Here is a 25,782-nt window from a genome sequence, read left to right as displayed (position 1 = left end):
CACTTGCAGGGGAGTGGCGTTGACAAAAAAGGGAGTGGCAAAATCAGCTGCCTACATGAATTGAAAAAAGATCGATTTGTGAGACAGCACATCCATATAGATATTATCCTTAACAATATTCACAATTACTTTTATAATTACCATCTAGCAAAGGTGAATTGCAAATGTGGTTTCATATTAGTCAAACGCAATAATTGTGACAAACCTTGATTCACCTATATATTCGTATCGTTTTTGCGTGAATCGTGAATCGTACGATTCACCACCAATTCTATATAAACCTTGATTCACCTATAGATTCGTATCGTTTTTGTGTGAATCGTGAATCGAATTGCGAATCGTATCATGATCGGACGATTTTGACAACTATTGTTTTATCATGAACTTCAATAGATATTGTAATAAAACTATGCCTTTTTCCTGGGTTTGTGGCTAAATTTTTTGATAGAAGGACATTTAGTCAAAATTTCATATAAATTGGTGTCCATTGCCTCGTTTTGATGAGGCGATTCAGCCTTTGTTTTTGGGTAGCCAACCAAAGTTATGACCCCCTTTTCTATTCCCTTGCTGAGTGTGTTGTTGATATTTCTATTTCACATGTAATTTGAGGGGAAATTTATGAAACAATTTGCTCTTGACACCAATATTTTTTTCTAGGTATGATTGGCGATTGTTCAAGGGCATGGCTCATCTCCCTCTGATGTTTTCATCATCAACAAAGACCATTGAATGGTAAGTCAGTTATTGCACTCTACTTCGAGCATTGATTTGGAACTCCTTACCCAATCAATGCTATTTCTCTTTTGCCTAATTTTGTCCTCTTCCCCCTTACCCCCTTTCTGCTTGTCTCTACCACAGTTATGTACTCTTTCATTCCTCCTCTTTATACTCTACCCTCGCGCAAAGTTTCTGACCCACAACCGTGGTTACCTTAGCCTCCCCTGCGTGACGGTTAGTAGGTCTTTAGACTATTTGTCATGTTAAAGGGAAATAGTGACTCCTAGTAGGTGTAAAGACTATTGATCACTAAGTGATAAGAACTCTGAAAGTGATGTTTCTGTGTAACTTCGGTTTTGATATCAATCAAAGTTTACGTACTAAATTCAAAACGTATTTGTTGCCTCGAATCGATTTTGTGTCGGTTTGATATGAATCAAAGCTTACGTACTAGATCCATTGAGTATATGCTGCCTTGAATCAATGTTCGCTATCGTTGAAAGAATTTTTTCAATTTAAATGGTCCAGAAATTTGCTTGTTGCTTCGGTTGGAAATAAAAAGACCATGCTTCGGTTGGAAATAAAAAGACCATGTTTGCTTGATGAGATTGAAATAAAGAAGTGGTTCCTACTTCTTAGTAGTGTACGACTATTGTCCACGAGAGAAAAACACATGATGGTTAGTAGGTGTTTAGACTACTAGTCATGTGTGAAGGAAAAATAGTGGTAAACCCATGATGGTTAATAGGTATTTAGACTACTAGTCACGTGAAAGGAAAATAGTGATTCCTAGTAGATGTAAAGACTACAGATCACTATGTGATAAGAACTCTAAAAGTGTTGATACGATGTAACGCTGGTTTAATATGAATCAAACATACTAGATGCAAAATGTACTAGTTGCCTTGAACCATTGTTGTGTCGGTCTAATATGAATCAAAGCTTACGTACGAGATCCAATGAATATTTGTTGCCTTGAATCAATGTCGCCATCATTGAAAGAATTGTTTCAATTTTAATGATTCAGAAATTTGCGTGTTGCTTCAGTTGGAAATAAAAAGACCATGTTTGCTTGATGAGAAGGAAAGAAAGAAGTGGTTCCTACTTCTTAGTAGTGTACAACTACTGTTCACGAGAAAAACACATGACGGTTAGTAGGTGTTTAGACTACTAGTCATGTGTGAAAGAAAAATAGTGGTAAACACACGACGGTTAGTAGGTATTAGACTACTAGTCATGTGAAAGGAAAATAGTGATTCCTAGGTATAAAGACTACTGATCACTAAATGATAAGAAAGAACTCTGAAAGTGTCGATCGATGTAACGTCGGTTAATATCGATCAAAGTATATGTACGAGATCCGAAACGTATTTGTTGCCTCAAATCGATTTTGTGTCGGTTTGATATGAATCAACGCTTACATATTAGATCAAATGAGTATTTGTTGCCTCGAATCAATGTCGCCATCATTTCAAGAATTGTTTCAATTTTATTGATCTAGAAATTTGTGTGTTGGTTCGGTTGGAAATAAAAGGACCATGTTTGCTTGATGAGATGGAAATAAAAAAGTGGTTCCTACTTCCTGTTTGACTACTGTCCACACGAGAAAAACATATGACGGTTAGTAAGTGTTTAGACTACTACTAATGTGTGAAGGAAAAATAGTGGTAAACACATGACGATTAGTAGGTATATAGACTATTAGTCAGGTGAAAGGAAAATAGTGATTCCTAGTAGGCATAGAGACTATTGATCACTAAGCGATAAGAACTCTGAAAGAAATAATTCGATGTAACGTCGGTTTTGATATCGATCATAGTTTACGTGCTAGATTCGAAACGTATTTGTTGCCTCAAATCAATTTTGTGTTTGTCTTATATGAATCAAAGCTTATGTACTAGATCCAATGAGTATATGCTGCATCACATCATTGTCACCATCATTGCAAGAATTGTTTCAATTTTATTGATCCAGAAATTTTGCGTGTTGCTTCGGTTGGAAATAAAAGGACTATGTTTGCTTGATGAGATTGAAATAAAGAAGTGGTTCCTGCATCCTAGTAGTGTATGATTATTGTCCACACTAGTAAAATACATGACGGTTAGTAGGTGTTTAGACTACTAGTAATGTGTGAAGGAAAAATAGTAGTAAACACATGACAGTTAGTAGGTATTTAGACTACTAGTCGTGTAAAAGAAAAATAGTGATTCTTAGTAGGTGTAAAGACTACTCATCACTAAGTGATAAGAACTCTGGAAGTGTTGATTCGATGTAATACCGGTTTAATATCGATTCAAACGTACTAGATGCAAAACATACTCCTTGCTTTGAATCATTCAAACGTACTAGATGCAATACGAATTCGTTGCCTTGAATATTTGTTGTGTCGGTCTAATATGAATCAAAGCTTGAGTTGGAACGTCAGCGTTGGTGGTGGAAGATCACAGTTTTCAAAGCCCCTAGTGTTTGGTTTTGAGAAAAGGAGAGAGTGAGAGTGAGTTGGAAAAAGCCCGTGTTTCATCGGAGTGGGGTGGTTATGTACTGATTGGCTTACTTGGCTTAGGACTTGGGTGGGAAACAGAAGAACCTTGCTGAAATGTTTCAGGTGATTTTCGCATATGCTTGTGCTTTGTTTACATACATACTTGCAGTTCTCTTTTGTCTGTTTAATCCAGCCGGTAGTGGTGTGTTGATAAGTAAGATTGTCTTCTTTTTAGCTGATGATAGTTTGTGTGGGGAGTTTTTTATCCCTTCATTATTCTAAAAATCCAGTCATTGCTTTCCTCCACCACCACAACCTCCATAACCACCACCAATGATATGTTCCGTGAGTGGATACAATATTTCCTCCTGCTTATGGCTTTTAGAATATACGCCAGTTAAATGAGTATAAAAGGTTCTAATTTTAGTACTATAATTGTCGTCATGCAGGTTGAGTATTACTTCAGCTAATCCTTCCAACTGACAAGTTTCTGATGAAGTATGTGACCCAAAATGATTAAGGGTTTGGTAAGTATTTCAGTTGTCTGGTTTGGTTTACTGTTTTGGAGGTTTTGTATACGTTTGGTTATGAAAGTGTTAAGGTCAGTAAATTGGTTTTGTACTTTTAGACTAGAATATCGGTACTATTTTTGGCCATATCTTTCTTATGTTTCTCCCTTCGTCCCACTTTAAATGTCCCCTATAGGAATCCGTGCATTTTCAAATCCCAAATATATATATTTCTATATATATTTTTGTTTGTTTTTTTTTTAATAAGAGGCTGTATTTTATTTCTGCAATGTTAACTTGGACCCTCCTGTTGGTGTTCCTCTTGTCTGCATGGTGCCGTCGTTCTGTTCCATTTTTTCCTTGTTTTAACATGGGAGTACTCATATGAAAATATTTGTATTTCCCGTAAAGAGCCCTCTTAATTTGATTAGTAGATTTTGTGTGAAAAAATCATATTTATAAAAGGGGTAGCTACAATGGGGATTGCAACTGCTTATGTGTTCTTCTCCTTTGTTATCTGTTGTGTCTTCTATTGCTCACATGCAAGGCAATGCATGACCATTATCAAAATTTAGCTAACCCTACCTCACGACTCAGTGCAATTAAAAAGTACCGTGCTCCGCTGGTTAATCTACTTAAGTAGGTTTTGAAATGTGGATATTCAACTTATGGAAGTCAATGGAGTCATTGTGGACAATCTTATTGCTGTCTTCTCGAGTTATCTAAATGAGCAGACTTATATGGTATAATAAGCACATGTTGAATGATGCATGGTAATCCGTTTTGTTAACATTGTTTAGTATTTGGGCAATAAGCCTGTATACCACCATGTGGCTGATTGAGTGGGCAAGTATTTGGGGTTCCTCGATCAATACTTGAGTTCAAGTGTCCATAGCCGTTTCGTGGGGCTAAAAATACTCTTTTGTGCTTGTGGTTTCGGCCTTGACATAGGTGCAGTAGGATCCCCATGTGCTGAGGGCAATACTAGCGGATATGTTGAGTAGCCTATAGGCATATCCTTTTTGACATCAAAAAAAGCCCATTAGGCCTTTATGGGAGTAGGCACACCTATTTAACTAGTTTGTTGAATCAGATTGCATGCACATTAAATTAGTCAAAAGGAATTAATGCGATTGTTGAATGCTCTTGGGAGACGAATATCGAATTAGGTGGAGTATATTTAAACTTATGGAAAGTAATCCTATACTGTGGGTGTTGTGTATAAGATGTATAGTATTTGGATAGAACAAAACCACCCTGGGGAGACAAGTTGCTCCTTAATTTTATGGGAGGACGGAGGGATTTAACCAAAGAGAGCTTGAACACCAATACGAGATTTGAACTAAATTAATTATGCTTTTCCTTCATATATATATTTCTTTGTAGAGGGAAAAAAATATGACTGTTCCTTCAATTTTCATGTGAAGTGTTCTTGAAAGTTATGACAACTCACAAAAACGTTCTTCAGCTGCATTGTGGGTTTACTGAGTGGCAAATGTACTGTTTAATGTTAACTTAATCCGCAATGGGGTTAAAGTTTTTATGTTGTGAAAACAGAATAGAGATGTTGAAAATGATGAAGTATAGCAGGTACTTCTGACATGTTCCTTAGCCTGGATTCTTCCTGGTGCTGCTAATTTCAGTTGTGCTGAACTTCTGGGCTTTGGCTGAGTGATTATGCAACCAACTGCTGACTGATTCCTTCTCTCTTCGTTTAACTCAGATTTACAAGTCTTCATTAGATGTTTTTGGGTCACCCCTCGTTGGGGCTTACATGGTCGGACATTCCTGTCTTTTTGTTGTATCACGAGGGGCGATTCATGATCTATAAACATGTTGACAGACTTAAGCTTCTTGTTTTTGTTGTCATTGTACTCTTCATAAGAGGGATATTTTGCGGGTGTTGTGTGAGTAGAGGGTTATGTTTCTACGCAAATGGTTAACCCATTTGGTTGGTTGCTTTTTAGGTAGGTAACAGAGTGCTCTGATTTGAGAAAGTAAACCCTAAAGACATGCAAGGGTTAATATCTTCCTAGGTTGCTTTCAACTTGCTTTTTTCTGAAGTTGGTGTTCTTCTGATCTTGCTTTGTGCAGTTCCCATTGCCGTTATTGCTTCTTTTCGGAAAATGAAAAAGCTCACACAGGACATGCCATTAATAGTGGTGACACTCGAGGAATCTTCTTTTCTTGTGAGAACTTTATTATCTTATGACTTTTCTTTTCTCAACAGAGAAAAAGACATTTTTCAGTATGTGTGTGTCTCTCTCTCTCTATATATATATATACACACACGTGTGTGTGTGTGTGTGTGTGTGTTTAGTATTTGATGATATCAATATTTGTACTTGTGTTTTTTATATGAAAATCTTGGGCTTCTGACTACAGCTTATTGTAAGTGAGATACAGGCATAGAATGGTAACATATGCTTCTGTGTATTGGTTTAGCACAGTCTTCATGTGTTTCTTCTAAACTCGTGGTTATCAAGTGTTCCTTCTCTCCTTAGTGTCGCCGTTGCATATACTCAACCGCCTTTTTGTTGGTAATTGCAGGTTGTAAGTTCGAATCGCAAGAAGGTAAAATGACTTCATCCGTGATCCACATGCCAAGGTTTTCATGCAAATGGAGCTTGAATTTCCACTCTGACGTCGTTTGGTTTGAAATTGTGTCCAACTAGTCTACTGTAGTTTTGCACTGTTTTGGTGGAAAATCTACCAGAGGATCAGTCAACAGAAAATATTCAAAGAATATTTGGCGAAGCTGGAAAGTATGTGTTATTTTCCCAGTTTCTTTCTCATGTTGCCTTGTCTTTTTTTTTTTTTTAAATCCTTCTCCAATTAATACATTTATTTTAAACAGCTTTCGAATGATTTTGAAATTTCAGCATAAAGAATATCTGCATCCGTGATCCACGTGCTGTTAGAGAGCTGCAAAAATACATAATAGCGGAGAAGCTGCTGAGTGTTAAGGTAAGAATTCAAATTAGATGATCTCTAACGTGTAGCAATTTGGTTGCACTAGAATTTTATTTGCTGGCATTGGTTTTCTTGCTAACACATGTTTGTTAGGAGCAAAGTTATCAATCCCGTACCGGCAAGCATACGATTATCTCTACTGGAACGTTACATATTGGTACAGGTGTATATCTCTCGGTACCGTTCCGGATTGACCGTAATATATATTTTATCTAGTTTTATATATGTAAAAAAACCCAAAAAAACTCAAAAGTAAAGATATAAACTAAATTCTAACACTTTGATATACCTTAAAATTGGTCCTAATAATAAATTAAGATGATTAACATATAGACTCCAAGTTTTGTTGAATTATTTTAAAATTCAAGCATTTTTTATGCAAAAGAAAAAATGCACAATTTTTTTTTCCCGTCCAAGATTTTGGTAAAAATCCAATATCTACCGGTACAGACCAATATCTAGGACGGTATGGAATACCTACTTATGCATACCGTTTTATGTCCAGTCCGGTATGTACTGGCTGGTAGGGTTCGAAATTGACAACATTGGTCAGGAGTTATCATATTTGCTCAATGTCTCATATTTGCTTAGTGTCTGAAAATTTTATTAAAGTTGGTACTTGGTCTGCTGGCTATTCATTTCATGGTAAAAGTCTGTTTAAAGGGAAATGCTACAAGAGCTTTTTGGCAAAAATGAACATATTAAAAAAACAAAAAAAGCTAAAAGCATGAAACCGTTCCTTTTTGAGTTTTTCTAACCTCAAAATAGGAGTACTGAGTGGATCCTTGATTTCTTATTCAACTTACAAGTGCCAATTTAATCATTGATTTGTTGCCTCGTTTGGTTTTGGAGCATGTGGACTCGATGTTACCTTGGTTTAATACAGTCAAAGTTGACGTACTAGATCTGAAACATATTTGTTGGCTCGAATCGATGTTGCCTCGGTCTAGTATGTATCAAAGCTTACGTATTAGATCCATTAAGTATTTGTTGCCTCAAATCAATATTGCCCTAGTTTAAAGAATTGGTCAATTTTATAGATCCAAAAATTTGTGTATTGCTTCGGTTGGAAATAAAAGGACCATGTTTAGACTTAAAAAAATGGTTCCTACTTTCTAATAGTGTATGATTGCTGACCACACGAGAAAGACACATGATGGTTAGTCGGTGTTTAGACTACTATGTGAAGTAAAAATAGTGATAAACTCATGATGGTTAGTATGTGTTTAGGCTATTAGTTATGTGAGGAAAAATGTGATTTCTAGTAGGTGTAGAAACTACTGATAAGTACGTGATAGGAATTCTGAAAGTGTGCATTTCAATTATAAAATCAGGAAACAGTGGTTCCTAGTAGGTTAATAAGTCTACTTGCCACTATTTGCCACAATATGTGTAAACACCAAATTTTGCCCCACCCTTTGTTTCACTACTCTATGGAACAAGAACATCAGCCCTTATCATGTTGATGTAATCGATACCAAAAAGGAGTGCGCAGGTCCCGATAAGTACAAAAACAACATCGAATGGACGAGGTTTTCTCACGAAGATTCACATGGTCATTTCATTTGGTAAGTATCATAAACCATCTGCATATGCATAGCCTAGCGATGAGGCATGCCATTTCTGGACTAAAATAATCTCCTCTCTGGCTAACGGTCAGAAAGTGGGTCTTGATAACCCTAATCTGGGCCAAAAAATCAGAATATACTTTGGAACATCCAAACCAATATCGGCACCGTCACATGTGCTTATTTTGTCGTTCATAGGTGATGTGCCAAGTCTTGTCGCCATTCAATGGCGTTTCACCATTGGATTGTCACCAGGCCTTTATTGCCTACCGATAAAGCACCTGATTTGAACTCAAAATATCTTGATCAAGCCAAATCTTTTCTAGACCCCACCAAACATCATGCACAGTTATATTATGGTATTTTAAGGTCTCCAGACAAGTTTAGTGTCATGTCAAACGGGGCTCGTTTGATATTTTTGCACCCCGCGTTTTTCAAAGCTGGTAGTATTTTGTTCTTGTCAATCCAGCCGTACCAGAATTAATTCTTATGAGAAAAATACATGACGGTTAGTAGGTGTTTAGGTCCCATTCCACGTTCCAAAATAAGTACTTAAAATTAAGGACCTATTTTCAAACTTAAAAATAATGGATTTACGAAAATTATTTTTCAATTTTTTTTGCAAGGTTTGATAGATCTCATTATCAAACAAGATTCATATTGCATATTTTTTTTATTTCAGTAAGCCTATTATTTTTAAGCTTGAAAATTACAAATAAGTACTTATTTCTTAAGGGGGTAAACCGGAACACCACCTTAGACTACTAGTCATGTGTGAAGGAAAAATAGTGGTAAACACATGATGATTAGTAGGTGTTTGGACTACTAGTCATGTGAAAAACAAATAGTGATTCCTTGTAGTTGTAAAGACTACTGATCACTAGGTGATAAGAGCTCTGAAAGTGTAGATTCGAAGTAACGCCGGTTTAATATCGAATAAAGTTTACATTTTTTACACGAAACGTACTTGTTGCCTCGAATCAATGTTGTGTCCATTTAATGTGAATCATAGCATACATAGTAGATGCAATGAGTATTTGTTGCCTTGAAACAGTGTCACCATCATTGCAAGAATTGTTTCAATTTTATTGATCTAGAAATTTGTGTGTTGCTTCGGTGGGAAATAAAAGAACTATGTTTACTTGATGAGATGGAAATAAAGAAGTGGTTCCTACTTTCTAGTAGCGTACGACTACTGTCTACACGAGAAAAATACATGATAGCTAGTAGGTGTTTAGACTACTAGTCATGTGTGAAGGAAAAATAGTGGTAAACACATGATGGTTGGTAGGTGTTTGGACTACTAGTCATGTGAAAGAAAAATAGTGATTCCTAGTAGGTGTAAAGACTACTAATCATTAAGTGATAAAAACTTTGAAAGTGTTGATTCTTAGTATCGCCGGTTCAATATCGATCAAAGTTTACGTACTAGACGCGAAACGTACTTGTTGCCTATAATCATTGTTGTATCGGTGTCGATCTAATATTAATCATAGCTTATATACTAGATTCAATGAGTATTTGTTGCCTCAATTCAATGTTACCATCATTGAAAGAATTGTTTGAATTTTAATGATCCAGAAACTTATGTGTTGCTTTGGTTGGAAATGAAAGGACCATGTTTGCTTGATAAGATGGAAATAAAGAAGTGGTTCCTACTTTCTAGTAGTGTACGACTTCTGTCCACACGAGAAAAATACATGAAGGTGTTGGTAGGTGTTTAGACTACTAGTCATGCGTGAAGGAAAAATAATGGTAAACACATGATGGTTAGTAGGTGTTTGGACTACTAGTCATGTAAAAGACAAATAGTGATTTCTAGTAGGTGTAAAGACTACTGATCACTAAGTGATAAGAACTTTGAAAGTGTTGATTCGAAGTAACGCAGGTTCAATATCGATCAAAGTTTACGTACTAGATGTGAAATGTACTTGTTGCCTCGAATCAATGTTGTGTCAGTCTAATATGAATCATAGCTTACATACTAGATTCAATGAGTATTTGTTTCCTCGATTCAATGTTGCTATCATTGAGAGAATTGTTTCAATTTTAATGATCCAGAAATTTGCGTGTTGCTTCGGTTGGAAATAAAATGACCATGTTTGCTTGATGATATGAAAATAGAGATGTGGTTCCTACTTCCTAGAACTTCGCGACTACTGTCCACACGAGAAAAATGCATGATGGTTAGGTGTTTAGACTACTAGTCACGTGTGAAGGAAAAATAGTGGTAAACACACAATGGTTAGTTGGTGTTTTGACTACTAGTTATGTGAAAAACAAATAGTGATTCCTAGTAGGTGTAAAGACTACTGATCACTAAGTAATAAGACCTCTGAAAGTTTTGATACAATGTAACATCAGTTATCGATCAAAGTTTACATACTAGATCCGAAACGTATTTATTGCCTCGAATCAATTTTGTGTTGGTCTGATAAGAATCAAAGCTTACGTACTAGATCCAATGAGTATTTCTTGCCTTGAATTAATGTTGCCATCATTGCAAGAATTGTTTCAATTTTATTGATCCAGAAATTTGCTTGTTGCTTCGGTTGGAAATAAAAGGACCCTGTTTGCTTGATTAGATGAAAATAAAGAAGTGCTTCCTACTTCCTAGTTGTGTACGACTACTGTCCACACGAGAAAAGTACATAGAGGAAAAAGCCTTTTTTTGTGTGAATAGGATTGGTTCATAGAAAAGTGTGTAGTATTCTATTTAGAACTCTGATGGGAATTTCTCTTACATAACAATGTTGTTTTGATGTTTTCCTTTATCCTCCTTGTAGAGGTTTCAAGGTTTTCTTCATGTTGCTGCAATGACAGGTGAGATCTTGAACCTTGGTACTCTCTTCTTGATCCCTACTTTGCTCTTGCATCCTCCGCCTCCCTTCTCTCTTTGTGTTTGTTGTGTCTATAACATTCATTGCAAAAGCTTATTTTTCAGTCACCATACAATAGTGTCCCATCCACAAATATGTGGCTGACTACTATTCCTTGAGCATACTTTTTGTTGATAAGTTAACTCATGATCACACCATTGGTTCAACAGATTAGCTTTGTTTTTAAATTCCCTTGAACTGTTCAAGTCCTTGAAATTTCCACGGCCTTTTTTCATCGGTTCATTTATTTTCATGCTGAGTTCTTTGAACAATCATCAAGAGGTGAATGATGTATTCTGCTACTTACGTTTGTCATTACAGATTGTCTAAAACTGAAACTAACTTTTGAGATGGAAAGCATTACAGGGTAAGATAGATTAAACAGACCATGGCATACCTATTATGTGTTGGTGATTGACAACACTTGACTGTTTATGTTGACATGGGGCTTTGTTTGGTTGGGAGTTTAGTTTAGTTTTGGTAGTGGGTGGAGAGAGAATAGGGTAATGATTGAAGAGAGGGGTAATGATTGGAGAGAGATAGAGAGAGATGAGAAAGTAATAATTGGAGAAATAAGGTAATGATTAGAAAGAAATAGGGTAATGATTGGAAAACTAAACTAAAACTAAACTAAAATGTGAACCGAACACAACGGTTTGTTTTTAGCATTTTACCCTTGTGCATGTATTTTCTGACTTCGTTCATTTTTTCCAATGTTACCTGATAATTACTGTAACTTTTTTAATATATCTGCTCATTTTGCCTTTGACTAATTAGAAATGCCCGGTAATGATGTCATCTACCAGTAGAACTAAATTGGCTGGAAATTCTATAATACTTTCCAAACATGCTCTATAAAACTTGATAGATGGGCTATGCCAAGAAATAACATGTTCTTGAACTCCAATTGGAAAGGATAATATGTTCTTGAAGTTACTGTTCAGGTTCCCACAGCATTAACTGTGTTGTGTAGACTACGTGCATCAAACTTATTACGATACAATTGTACAATGTGGTTATGTTGAATATGAATTATTCTGGCAGGACTTCTCAAAGCTGAAGAGAGGTTCTTCAAGAATTCTGTATGTGAGTGGACATGCACTAGAATCCAGCCTCCAGCCGGAGAATTGTGTTCCTGTCAAGCCGTGGAAGCTTGAGGCAGATGATACTGCACTCGTGGATCTTATTACATTTCTCGAGTGTGCATTGTTCAAATATGGTTTTGATCAGTATGCTTTGCTTCTGCAGATTATTGTACTCTTTATATATTTTTTGTATTCTGTATAACGCTTATAGATTATTGAATCTGAGTTTGATGCAGATGTTGCCTGCCATCCACCAGCTGATATATGACCAGTATTGGCGTGTTATCAAGGACGAGAATAGGAACTGAATTTATTGAGCGTTCTAAAGTACATCAAAGGTATTTTATTCTACAATCTGTTTTATTCTCTTGGAGCAATGCCACTTGGTGCTCCGAAGGCCTTAACCACCACACATTTGCACGGGGCCCAAGATCAAGTGTACGAACCCCACTTGAATATACAGTCGTGGAGGTGCTCCAAGAGCACTGAATAATCACTCATACCAAAAGATAGACATGGATCTCGTTCCTCTTTCGTAACTTTGATTTTGGTGTGTGATTTGTCTATTTTTCTCAGAGTATCAAACCATAACATTCAGAGCAAATCTTTTGGTTTGTATAATTTGCTTCTTGACTTCTAAAGTTTGTTAAACTCTAAATCAATGTGAATAGAAACTATCAACCATATATTCACATACCTAGACAACGGGCACGACAATTCTCGGGCAAACACGAGGCGCTCACCTATTCACAAATCTTTTGCTTTGTATAATTTCCATCCATTGGATCAACTTCCAGTCTTTTTAGTCCAATCTGTCATACAAGTTATTGCCCTCTAAACAAACTTCACAGGCATGAGATTTTTGCGTGCTAGCACGCGCGCTCCACCTAGTGGGTATAATAAGCACATGTTGAATGATGTATGGTAATCCTTTTTGTTAACATTGTTTAGTACTTGTGCAATAAGCCGGTATACCCCCATGTGGCTGATTGAGGGGGCAAGTACTTGGGGTTCCTCGCTCAATGCTTGAGTTCAAGTGTCCATAGTCGCCCTGACATAGGTGCAATAGGATCCCCATGTGTTGAGGGCAATACTAGCGGATATGTTGAGTAACCTATATGCATATCCATTTTGACACCAAAAAAAGCCCATTAAGCCTGTATGGGAGTAGGCCACACCTAATTAACTAGTTTACTGAATCAGATTGCTAGCACATTAAATTAGTCAAAAGGAATTAATGCGATTGTTAAATGCTCTTGGGAGACGAATATCGGATTAGGTGGAGTATATTTAAACTTTAAAGTATGGTAAGTAATCCTATGCTGTGGGTATTGTGTATAAGGTGTATAGTATTTGGATAGAACAAAACCACCCTGGGGAAACAAGTTACTCCTTAATTTTATGGGAGGATGGAGGGATTTTACCAAAGAGAGCTTGAACACCAATACGAGATTTGAACTAAACCAATTATGCTTTTGCTTCATATATATTTCTTTGTAGAGGGAAACAAATATGACTTCAATTTTCATGTGAAGTGTTCTTGAAAGTTATGAAGACTCACAAAAACGTTCTTCAACTGCATTGTGGGTTTACTGAGTGGCAAATGTGCTGTTTAATGTTAACTTGATCCGCAATGGGGTTAAAGTTTTTTTGTCGTGAAAATAGAATAGAGATGTTGAAAATGATTAAGTATAGCAGGTACTTCTGACATGTTGCTTAGCCTGGATTCTTCCTGGTGCAGCTAGTTTCAGTTGTGCTGAACTTATGGGCTTTGTCTGAGTGATTATGCAACCAACTGCTGACTTATTCCTTCTCTCTTCGTTTAACTTAGCTTTACAAGTCTTAATTAGATGTTTTTGGGTCACCCCTTGTTGGGACTTTCGTGGTCGGACATTCCTGTCATTTTGTTGTATCATGAGGGGCGATTCATGATCTATAAATATGTTGACAGACTTAAGCTTCTTGTTATTATTGTCATTGTACTCTTCATAAGAGGGATATTTTGCGGGTGTCGTGTGAGTAGAGGGTTAGGTTTCTACTCAAATGGTTAACCCATTTGGTTGGTTGCTTTTTAGGTAGGTAACAGAGTGCTCTGATTTCAGAATGTAAACACTAAAGACATACAAGTGTTAATATCTTCCTAGGTTGCTTTTAACTTACGAAGTTGGTTATCTTCTGATCTTGCTTTGTGCAGTTCCCATTGCTGTTATTGCTTCTTTTGGGAAAATGAAAAAGCTCACACAGGACAAAAGCTCACTAGGACAGGTCATTAATAGTGGCGACACTCGATGAATCTTATTTTCTTGTAAGAACTTTATAATCTTCTGACTTTTCTCCCATTTGTATCTTGAATCTTAGGCTTCTTTTCTCAATAGAGGAAAAGACATTTTTTAGTATGTGTGTGTGTGTGTGATAAAAATATCTGTACCTGTGTTTTTTACATGAAAATCTTGGGCTTCAATGGTAACGTATGCTTCTGTGTAATTGGTTTAGCATAGTCCTCATGTGTTTCTTCTAAACCTGTGGTTATCCAGTGTTCCTTCTCTCCTTAGTGTCGCTTCGCATATACTTAACTGCCCTTTTGTTGGTAATTGTAGGTTGCAAGTTCGAATCACAAGAAGGTAAAATGACTTCATCATCCCCTTCCAGTTAGTGAGGTCACAGATGCCCAGGTTTTCATGCAAATGGAGCTTGATTTTCCACTCTTTTGGTTTTCCACTCTTTTGGTTTGAAATTGTGTCCAACTAATATACTGTAGTTTTGCACTGTTTTGGTGGAAATTCTGACAGGATCGGTCAACCGAAAATATTAGAGGTTGCTAATGGACGGGTTTGGACGGGTTGAAACGGGTCATGGGTTGAATACGGGTCAAATGTAGGCGGGTTGGAATGGGTCGGGTCAAATATTGGTCAAGCCATACCCAACCCGACTTGTTTTTTTGTTAGTTTTGCACTAAACTTTTTGTGGATTATTATTCGTTTCGACGAGAGAAATTAGAAAAATTACACAATTTTTTTTGGGGAAAAGTGACTTTTTGCATTAAAAGTGGATATTTACTAAAATATTTGGGTAAAAGTAAAAAAATTTATGTTTTTTGATTTCTCTCGTTGAGACGAATCAGTAGTTCACAAAAATTTGGTACAAAATTAACAAAAGCTAAAATTTAAATAAGGACAAAATTACTTCCTTTTTTTTTTACTTTGCTTGGTAGGAGTAGGTGGGTAGAACAGGAGAGCGCGAAGTGTACTTTAGTTGTCAACAGAAAAATGATTCAGTGTTGCACGCACATGCGAGCTGATAGAGAGAAACCAAACATTTGGGGAACGATAGGGCTGGTAGGCTGAGTCATGCTCCTTCATGGAACGCACGCACCACAGCAGTGTGACGTGTCCCAATACATCAAGAATTGTGGTGTGAGAGCTTGACCCGATTTTCCATGTGCCACACGGTCGGAACCGTTTTCACTCATTCTTACCATGTTTTGATCCAGCCCATATTGAACCTATTTCTAAACTCATGTAAATTCATATTAAACCCATTTTTAACCCATTAAAAATGGATTTGTACGGTGGAACTCAATCCGTGGAGTATGAAATTGATCCATGTTTGTTTGGGTCTCTAGACTCTAGACCTAATAAAAAACGAGTTTATACTTGGTAATGTTTCAAAATTTAAAAAACTAAATGGTAATCTATATATCGTGTATTCCATTGGAATATTAAAGGTTTTTCAGTTGTAAACTTTATGTAATAAATCTTTACTGTTGGTTATATATAAGATTCAAAAATCGCTAATCCTAATCATATAGATAATCCCAATTAATCATACTCCAAATGTTATGTTTTTTGTAGAATTATCAGGAAAATATTATCATCAAATTATTAAAAGCAGGAACAATAAACGATTATGCACAATATTGGCGACAAGTATGAAAAACATGATATATCATCTTATATTCCTACACAAGCATCACACGAATGTGAGAACATTTTGACTAAACAAGGTAAATTTGTGACAACAAATACAACAAACGTGATTAATTTGTTATATTTTTGGACTAGACTTGCAACATGATAAATGCATTGTCTTCATACACTAATGTAAAAAACATGATTAATTAAAGTCATTATATAAATGTTAGAACATTTTAACAACATGGCATATGTAGAGACCTGTATTTTTATTGTATTGGTATTAACAGGTGATTAATTATTTGAGAATAAGCACACATAATTTTATGTATAAATATTCAAACTATGATATTATCTTAGGAAGAGAAGAGAGAGGACGAGGATGAGGTCGTCACCGACTCACCCACCATCACCAGATTCATCTCTCTCTCTCTCTGTTTTTGTTACCCTTAAGGAAGAGTTGATGACGGTGGGGTCGAGGCCGACGGCATTTTGGTTGTCGTTGGCATCGGCATTTGAGGGAGTGTTATGTCGTTGTCCATTGAGGAGGTGCAGGGGTTGTTAGGGTTTTGGTGGAGGCAGCAGCAGAGGTAGGAAGAGAAGATGAGGGTGGACCGACGGTGGATGTGGTAGTGGTGAAGAAGGGCGGCGACGACGTTATGGATGTGGGGGTGATGGGTGGAGGGTTGGTCGTCGGAGGTGAATCCGGTGGTGGTTGTTGTGGGTGACGCTGGTGGTGGTGGGTGTCGCCAGAGGTGGTGGGTGATCTCCTTCTCCTTCTCTCTCTCTCTCTCTCTCTCTCTCTCTCTGTCTCTCTCTCTCTCTCTCTGATTCAGATGGGGGAATTATTTTCAACAGGTTTGAGTTTTTTTTTGTTTTTTTTTAAAATTTTGGGTTGTTGCTGACATAGCGTGGGACCCAGCCGCCACGTCAGCATCATGGGTTGGGTCATGCTCCCTCTAACTATATTTATACCTCTCTCATTTATCATATTAATGCTCTCTCTCTCTCTCTCTCTCTCTCTCTCTCTCTCTCTATATATATATATATATATTAATTTTTTTTCCTTATTAATTGTATATCTCTCTCCCACCATTGGTAAGCCTCTTTATCTCCCTTGGGGTATACTTTCCGTTAATTCATGGTGGGTATTTATTTTTCACAGATTTACCCTCGGTGTCGTAATCGTTCATGTTCTTATTTTTGCGCTTATTCGATGAAGGAAAGGACTTACAAAACCTAACTTTTACTAGGGTTTCAATACCAAGTAAGGGTTAAGTGTTTACAATAATCCATCATGAAAGAAATGTAAATATAGTTACTATTACATCTTCCAAAAGTATGATTTACAAAGATGCAAAGGTAACTCCTCTAAGTCAGCTTTCAAAAGATGTGATCAAAAGCTGATTTACCCAAAAAAAAAAAGATGTGATCACGTGCGTGCACGGCACCTTATGTCACTGTCCTTGATTAGTAATAGAAAATAATGAAGGATTGAGCTACACTAGCCTAGTAAAAAATTCCACACTAACCTTACATGTAAATGAGATGACAAATAAAATGAACGAAAAATAAGATACAACAACTCTAGTAAGTGAAACAATCATAAGCCGATGAATTGATATCCCACAGTCTTCCATTTCTATCATACTCTCATATTAGCAATCATTTAATCAATCTCGTATCTCAAGTTCTTTTTTAGTTATGTGTCATAAGTGAATGCTCCTGCCGGGCCTAATAAGAGATTCCGATACCCCCTACAAGACACCTCACCCATTGGTGGATCCTGAATACATTACGAACGATTGTTTCTGTTGGGGCTGTTAAGGAATTCCGATACCCCCGCCTGGCACATAACCCGTCAGTGGATCTAGAATATTCTCATTTTGTATATGTGTTCAAGTGTCCTATTCATACACAAATTCATGCAAAACATATCATAATCCTCGCGTTAAGATTTGATGAATCATACAAGTTCAACAATTTGTGTGTAAGATACCGTACATACAATGATGCTATTTGACTCAGCTTTGTTCGTTTTCAAGTTTATCTTTGTTTTGTTTTTATTTTCTAATCATTATTTTATTTCTCCCTCAATCATTATCTTACTTTTTCAATTATTATTTTCATTTATCTCTCTATCTCTCTTTCATTACCCATTTTTTCAATCATTATCTTATTTCTCTCTCCACCAACTATCAAAATTAAAATACTAAAAAATGGAAACCAAACAAAGGCGAAGTAAGGAATTTTATTGGAAACACAACACAAGGTCCCAGTACCTAAAACAGAACCATGACAGAAGACCTATTGATAGGGATGTTGATCCTACTGGTACAAATCGATTCCAGAAGGGTCAACATTTTAGACACCGGAGACAATACCGGAAACCTAGCGATAGGAGAAAAGGATCTATCAGTAGAACCTGGGAATTTTTCAGTATTTTACACAAACTAGTAGATGTGTACGTGCTTTGCACGTGGAGTTCTTTCAATTAAAAGAAATTCTACTTTGAAACGAAACGAACCATTTGCTCTTCCTTTGCGTTATCTAGACATCCACTTAGATGTAGTGATGTAATTGTGCAGACATATATATTTTTTTAAATTGAAACAAAACAAACCATTTGTTTCATTGACCCATTTATTTGGGATTTTAGGTTCGGTTTGGTATTAACATATTGTATTTTTTTCCACAAAATAGGATTCAAATCTTCATATGAGTTTTTGGATGGATGTACCATATTGATCTTGACCATCTTTTAAAATTTTGAGGATAAAGTGCAAGATTGAGAACATATTTTAAAACATGCTACAAATAAAATACTCTATAACTTTCGTTTCTTGAACATCTGTGGCTAACTTGTCTAAAACCTCGATTGGAAGGAAGAGTAATCAGCGTCACCAGCCAAGTCTCCTGCTTGATTCCCATGCATTTTAGCTAAACATTCAGCTACTCGATTTCCTTGTTGAAGAGTATGGGGAATTTTCTGGAGTTCCTTCATTTATGAGAGTCGACGCAATCTGAGGATTTGATTCTAGATCAACACCATGCATTTCATGTCCAAATCCCCAAAAGTTTTGCTTCTAGGCTGGTACAATCTTCGAGAAGCCCATAAAATTTCACCACCCATAGACCTCATTCCTCTTGGTTTAACCCTTTGAAACCTGCTTGGCTTGAGCTTCCTTGAGCACTGTCATCAGTGTTCATTTTCATCTTACCACAACCTAGAAAGGTCCAACTAATCAGTTTCATGCCGGGGAAATCTTAACAGCAGATTTAAAGGCTTTAGAAATTTGAGATGTATTTTTCTGGATATTCCCAGCGGTCATGGAAATTAGGAGGTCAATGTTATAAAAAAAACTTTTATACTTCTGCCAATCCAAAAGAACCATAAAAACCCAATAAACCTAACATTCCATGGGCATCCAATGTTGTCCATAACTTTTATTTTACTATTCTTAGCAATCCAATCTAAACAATGAAAGTCATACTCATCCAACACTTGAAGATTAGGAAAATGCGCCCATATCTCAAGACTATGCGAACAACTAACAAGCAAATGATCAAGATCCTCAACCTCCATATTGCGTGAAGGCAAAGCCATAATTTATGAGGGAGATGAAGCTTCCAAAGCCAGCTACATGTCGAAGGATCCTGGTCAATTTAGAGGGTGATTAGATTATAGGTTGACTTGATGCTGAATTGTCCATTCCCATTATCAACCTGGCAAGGAGTATCATTTTGTTGAGAAAATTGAGGTAAAAGAACAATAGTAACAAGGTCCAAATCCGCCGGGTGAAGATACCATCCAAAGCCACATCCCAGGCCTTCTCAGTAGTAATGTACCTACCAAGCTTATCAATATTCCCATGAAGATCTGTACAAGCCTCCTTTAAAGTTTTCTCACCACACCAGCAACCTTGCCACATGTGGATATCTTCCATAAATTCAACAACCCATTCAATACCCTTAATGATGATAGCACTTCTGAGGATAATGTTGTTCGACACATAAGATGCTTTCTTTTTTTTTCTTTTTGATAGTACACATGAGATGCTTTCTTATTCAGAGGCCAAATCGAAAAGATTGGTTACTCAAATATTTCTTCCTAATAAGTTGGCTCCACGTGGGTTTTTTTCTCATTATCAATCCTCCAATTGAGTTTACACAAAAAAGCAAAGTTAGCTTTATTAAATTTAAGTCCACTAACAGTTTTAGGTTTGCAAACAGTCTCTCATTTAACCAGGTGGACTTTCTTCTAATCATTAGTGTCTCACCAACAAAAAATTCCTAATAAGCTTATCAATTTTATCCCAAACATGAATACAAAGAGCTGTGGTTGATCCTGAGCTAGCCTTCAAGCCAGATAATTTTTTCTGCCTCTTTACTAAAATAAATTGATAGTGCTTATTAGAAACTCTTTCATGCAACAGAGGGACACCAAGATAAGCTTCTAGGTCAAAGGTGAGAGGGATGCTACATTTTCTGCTTAAAGCCTTAGCTACTCTCCTATTAACATTGGGAGAAATAAACATTTTAGATTTAATGGTAATTAATGAGTTGACCAGAAGTTTCCAAAAAGGTTACATGGTTTCAAGTATAGAATCATAGCTTTTATCATCAGCTGTAGCAAAAAATAACACATTATCAGCAAAACACGTACAATTGACTTACATTCAAGTATCACTATCAATATAGTAAAGAACAATTAATTGCTACAGTCTTGGTAAATGCAAATCAACATATGCATGACTCTCTTGACAAATAATGATTCCCATATTGAAGTTTCACAATTGTGTTTTATACCTCTCTTACCCTATTTCCTGTCACCAGTTTGAAGAGAGAAAACATCAGTCAAACCTAAACAAGACCTTTTCGTACATAGTAACTAATACACTATTAAGACAATCTCAAAGAGCATGATGGTTATTTCGTTTCCACCCATCATAGATTCATAGCTCTCCAAAATGCCTTACAAAACTGAGGGTGTCAACCCAAATATAACCAGATGGTTGTAGATACTATCATACTAATATGAAACTCATGTTTGTCGGTAAGTGGTAACCACAAAGTCCAGACTATTTCTAGCTTCAAATATCGAGAGAAAAAGAAAGGAAAATTCAAACACAGCCTAATGTAGAAAACTTCCGTAATAGTTTTTAGATGATAATGATCCACCCACCCAACGAAGACCACAAGGCTTAACAACACACCACATACTTGAACTAAAAATCATGCAGTAATCGACAAATACGTACAAATATGATATTAAGGTTATACTTGATCGAATCAATTTTGGTCAAAGAAGAAGAGGTCTGAAGTTTTATGGTCTCTATTGAATGGGAAGGAAAATTATGAAAAAAATACATGAAGTTCCAACACAAAATATATAAGTAAAATGGAAATCTGTATCCAACCCCGAAAGAATCAATATGTCAAACACCTTACTTGCAACAATATGTCCACGAATCAAAGAGGTGGTGCATTTGCATAAGAGTTTTGTGTGCCAATATTTCAAAAAAAATGATATATTCATATGATGGAGTAGCTGTTTTTTTCCCTCTTTAGAACATTTCGGCAAACATGGTTCAAGCACCTATCAAGTATCATGTGTTGATCACAACAGTCCAATTTAAATCTCTTTGTAACCAACCAGAGTATTTATACTAAATGAATACATATTTTTCAAATGCTATTTACGTTACGTATGTTTGTTGGAAACACATGACATAAATTTTATGAATTTTAGTTCTAACCTGATTCGTTACCATACCTCAATCATTAACAACTTTAAATTACCTCGACAATGTTCGTTGGCAGTCTGGTTGTGGAACTTCTATGGGTACTGTGGACTCCTCCTCCTCGGCGGCTATGCGTGTTGACGGAGTGGGAAATTTGGAATGAGAGGTCGACGGCAATTTGTTAGGCAAGTTTTGGACGCCGACGCTTGAAACTTCTGGCAAACATTGCATCATTTTTCACCGCTCCTATACAGAAAGATAGGACAGTGCACATAAGAATTATTTCCATCATTGTACACTTTAGATTATAAACATAGCAATAACCAACTATATTGTTAGATTACCAATAACTGGAGTTTTGGTCGTGAAAATTAGTTAATACAAAACCTCTTAAACCAACTGTTTCGCTCCAAATTCAACAAATTCACAAAAGGCAGTCCATACAACGTAGTCATCCATTCAAGGTAGGAAAGAATAACCCAAGTCCCTTTCTTTTCCATTCTTTGTAAGAATCGTTAGTTCCACAGGAGCATAGGCATATCTAATTTTTACTTATTCCATAATCAGCAGGAATCATTTGTGCAACATGAATAATTTACTTATCCTTTTCTTTTCCATTCATTTTAAGTATCATTTAGTTCCACAGGAGTAAAGGAACCATGTCTCTATCTCTTTTAGAATCATTTGTGCAATATCGAGTTGAATTAATTTCAAATTGCCATTGGAACATTGTATCGAACAGTTAGTAGGCAAATAAGAACTTCGTTTAGAACTTTGTATGAGGGGTCTGTAGTTTTCAAAGGTAAGCAGTAGGAAAATCCAAAAATTAAAGTAATGGTGACATTTTAAGAAAACCCACTGTTCACCCTTGCCGTCTCCGTTCACTCTACAGAATTTTCGTCCGGTCTACAGAATTGGACTAGCAGAAGTATGGTCAATTGATAGTCGAAGTATATGTCGGTAGGTAGGAGGGGACAGCGTGCGTGAGGGAGAGAGGATGGCAGCGGAAATAGAAATCGGCATATCGGTGCCGCTTTATTTTTTTGACTAATGGTGTCGAGGGGGGCGGCGGAGGCCTGGGGGTGGGATCGCGGAAGAGGAAGGCTTGTGGGAGTACAACTTGATGTTTCTCTGAAACTTATGCCAAGCGGTGGGAATTTCCAAGGCAAAACCAAAATATGAAAGGCTACAACTTTTACCAACAGGCCCTAGGGTGGCAACGATTCACAATGTCAGAAGAACTGAAAACGGAAAAACGTGTAGCTTCGGTTGTCAAAGGTTGGTTTGTTATTTTGGGTGGTTTGAAAGGGTAATTTTGGAAGGTGAAAAGTAGGAAACACCTTTGTACATTTAAAAGAAGTAGTATAGATAAGGCAGATTTCGCAAGAACTCAAACAAGGACCAAAAACATATCAAAGCACCTAAAATGTCTCATAAACACATAAATAGGGTATAGAATTCCTACCTCAAACTTTGAAGTGCAAACCCAAGAGATTGAATAAGCCCTAGCTTCCAAAATCTTAAAATTGACTAAGAACGCCCCTCTCCGAGCTTGAGCGAGCAAAATCCGAGGTCTAGAACACGCGCTTATGATGAATTTGTGGAGGATCTTGATGGGTTTGAGGTGCAAGGACTTGAAAAAGTGTGAAAGCGAGAGAGAGGTGTTGCCGTGGGAGAGAGGTAGATGTGGGAGTGGATTGTGTGAGAGAAAGAGGAGGAAAAGATGATTGTGTGGTTCCCCCAAACCCACCCCCCCGCCGCACACGCACACACACCCCTATATACATATCTTCCAATTTACAACCTCAAACCTTCCCACTATCACCACAACACACAAATTCCCAAACACAAAAATCACCACACTTAAATCAATTATCCACATTATTTTCCTATTTCAGTACATCTCAAGTACTTAATAAACATTCAAATTATTAAAAATAAACATGGGTCTCCACACACACACACACACACACTCTCTCTCTCTCCCTCTGTCCATTAATTTTCTCTTATTAATTGTACACCTCTCTCCTACCATTGGTAAAGTCTCTCTATCTCCCTCGAAGTATACTTTCTGTTAATTCATGATGGGTATTTATTTTTCACTTGCAAATTTACCCTCGGTGTCATAGTCGTTCAACGTTATGTGGGCACGCCACCCCGGAAATTTTGCTTGTGAAATTGGATGCGGCCCTTTTGTGTTTGGAAAAGCGCGGCGAAACGCCTCGATTCAGAGTCGCCACTCGGGTTTTAGCGGTGAAAACACCTAAGGAACCGAACTCGAGAACGTTTGCCACGTTTGTTTGATTTTGAAAAAGGCTTGTAGACTGGTCCGTCGTCACCTTCGATATCTGAAGTTCGGGAGCCAGATTACGAGAGGGGAAGGGTTTTATGGCACCCCTCTCGCCCAATCCGGAGATCGGTCTCTACTCGGGCATTTTATAAAACGTTTGCATTTTTCTCTCATTTGATCATTTTTTCGCCAGTTAGGGCGGGGGAACAGTTAACGGGGGTTAAAACTATAACAAGTTGTGATTTATGTGGCAAAATGTTTATGGATGACTTGATTACAATGCTAAATATAGATTGAGAACAAGCACTGAGCAAACTGGACAAATTGCAGTACGCTGCCCCGCAGGGGCATGAGCAAGTTCTACCAGCATGCACTGGTCGAGCCACTGCATGTTGGTTAGACTTGCGCACGCCACAGCAAGACTGGCGTACTCCACTTATCTGGTTTCACAGTCTTTGTTTGCAACCCTCTGGGCTCTGGAAAAGGACCAGCGCACACCCAGGACAAACCATGCAGTTTAATAGAACATAACATATACATTTACAGACAAGAGAGATGGCTTCAAGCCAAGAAAAGTAGCATAATACCCCAAAAACAGTGTGGGGATATAAAAGGGGCCAAGATTAAACTAAGATGCAAGGGCCAGTCACTGGATCCTAGTTTTAACTGCCGTAAACTAAGATGCAAGGGCCAGTCACTGGATCCTAGTTTTAACTGCCGTACGGCAGTCATGGACTGCCGTACGCACGTTTGACCCTAATCCAGTGCTTGGCTTTTGCATCATCTGGGCTTTGGAACATGACCAGAAGGATCCCAGAGGCCTTTTGAATAGACAAAGAGTAGGCAATAACTATCACATCTAAACAGTTCTAAATATACAGAAAGCAGTAAACTGGTTATTTAGCATGCTAAGGTGATCGACTGAAATGAGAGATAACAGAAATGAGGATCCATGATCCCCACGCCAGTAGTGCTCGTACTGCCATGACTGGCGTACAGCATATATATATTGGCGTGCGCCAGAGTCCATCTTATACGTTTGTCGTATTTTACCAGTTTGAGGCCAGGACTAGTATTACTTACTAGCCTGGGCCTTACTGGTTCCCCTCAGGGGCCAAAAACAGAAAGGGACACAAAGGTGGTATACCTTTTTGTTTGAGGATTGAAGGTGGTATTGAACTTAAAACTTGGAGATGGAAGCTTAGATGGTGACTGGATATCAGTAGGGTGTGTGGAAGTGGGTTGTTTTCCTTTCTCTTTCAATGGAAGAAAAGAGATGGAGAGCAAGAAAGAGGGAAGAAGAGAGCTTTTTCTTCTTAATGAGGCTAACCCCTTGCAAATGAATGCAAGGGGGGTATTTATAAGGGAGAGAGACTGAGATCAGTCTGGTGCTAGGGCTTGTTTGGCTGGCTTGGGTCAAGAAGAGAGCCTTCCCATGCATTAAATGCATGGGACTAGTTGATGGGGGGTGTAGGAGAGAGGGGGAGCGGGCCTGGCCGATATAATCATCAGGGGCTACTGTGGCCGACATCAGGATGGCACAAAAGTCTCGTCCATGTGGCTGAATAAAGTTGATTTGACTGGGTTTGACTGGCGTGCGCCACATATAGACCGGCGTGCGCCA

The 25,782-nt window shown here is 37.4% G+C and overlaps 1 protein-coding gene and 2 long non-coding RNA genes across 7 annotated transcripts; 2 read left to right on the top strand and 1 right to left on the bottom strand.

Annotated features, from left to right (window-relative positions):
* The first annotated feature begins 653 nt into the window (after positions 1 to 653).
* On the top strand, positions 654 to 18,758 carry LOC131316153 (la-related protein 6A-like). Of its 5 annotated transcripts, XM_058345431.1 has the most exons (12): positions 654 to 732; positions 859 to 959; positions 3,649 to 3,728; positions 5,611 to 5,675; positions 5,803 to 5,897; positions 6,259 to 6,282; positions 6,425 to 6,473; positions 6,591 to 6,675; positions 11,036 to 11,090; positions 12,173 to 12,347; positions 12,450 to 12,551; positions 14,811 to 18,758. In XM_058345431.1, exons 4-10 carry the CDS (start codon positions 5,644 to 5,646, stop codon positions 12,283 to 12,285), a joined length of 453 nt encoding a protein of 150 aa, XP_058201414.1. In that variant the 5' UTR covers positions 654 to 732; positions 859 to 959; positions 3,649 to 3,728; positions 5,611 to 5,643; the 3' UTR covers positions 12,286 to 12,347; positions 12,450 to 12,551; positions 14,811 to 18,758. The 5 variants fall into 5 exon arrangements, 3 of the variants coding, with proteins under 3 accessions (XP_058201414.1, XP_058201415.1, XP_058201416.1); XM_058345432.1 differs by lacking the exons at positions 859 to 959; positions 5,611 to 5,675 and having other exon boundaries at positions 3,649 to 3,726; positions 6,394 to 6,473; XM_058345433.1 differs by lacking the exons at positions 859 to 959; positions 5,611 to 5,675; positions 5,803 to 5,897 and having other exon boundaries at positions 3,649 to 3,726; positions 6,394 to 6,473.
* LOC131316156 (uncharacterized) lies at positions 6,687 to 9,999 on the top strand. Its single transcript, XR_009197015.1, has 2 exons — positions 6,687 to 8,773; positions 9,010 to 9,999. It is a non-coding gene; the product is annotated as an uncharacterized LOC131316156 (long non-coding RNA).
* LOC131316155 (uncharacterized) lies at positions 17,830 to 22,725 on the bottom strand. Its single transcript, XR_009197014.1, has 2 exons — positions 21,927 to 22,725; positions 17,830 to 19,351 (listed from the first exon to the last, which is right to left on the bottom strand). It is a non-coding gene; the product is annotated as an uncharacterized LOC131316155 (long non-coding RNA).
* Positions 22,726 to 25,782: the final 3,057 nt, after the last annotated feature.

Source organism: Rhododendron vialii, chromosome 2a (genome assembly GCF_030253575.1).
Source record: "Rhododendron vialii isolate Sample 1 chromosome 2a, ASM3025357v1".
NCBI classification, from domain to species: Eukaryota; Viridiplantae; Streptophyta; class Magnoliopsida; order Ericales; family Ericaceae; genus Rhododendron; species Rhododendron vialii.
This window is presented reverse-complemented; position numbering and strand designations above follow the sequence as displayed.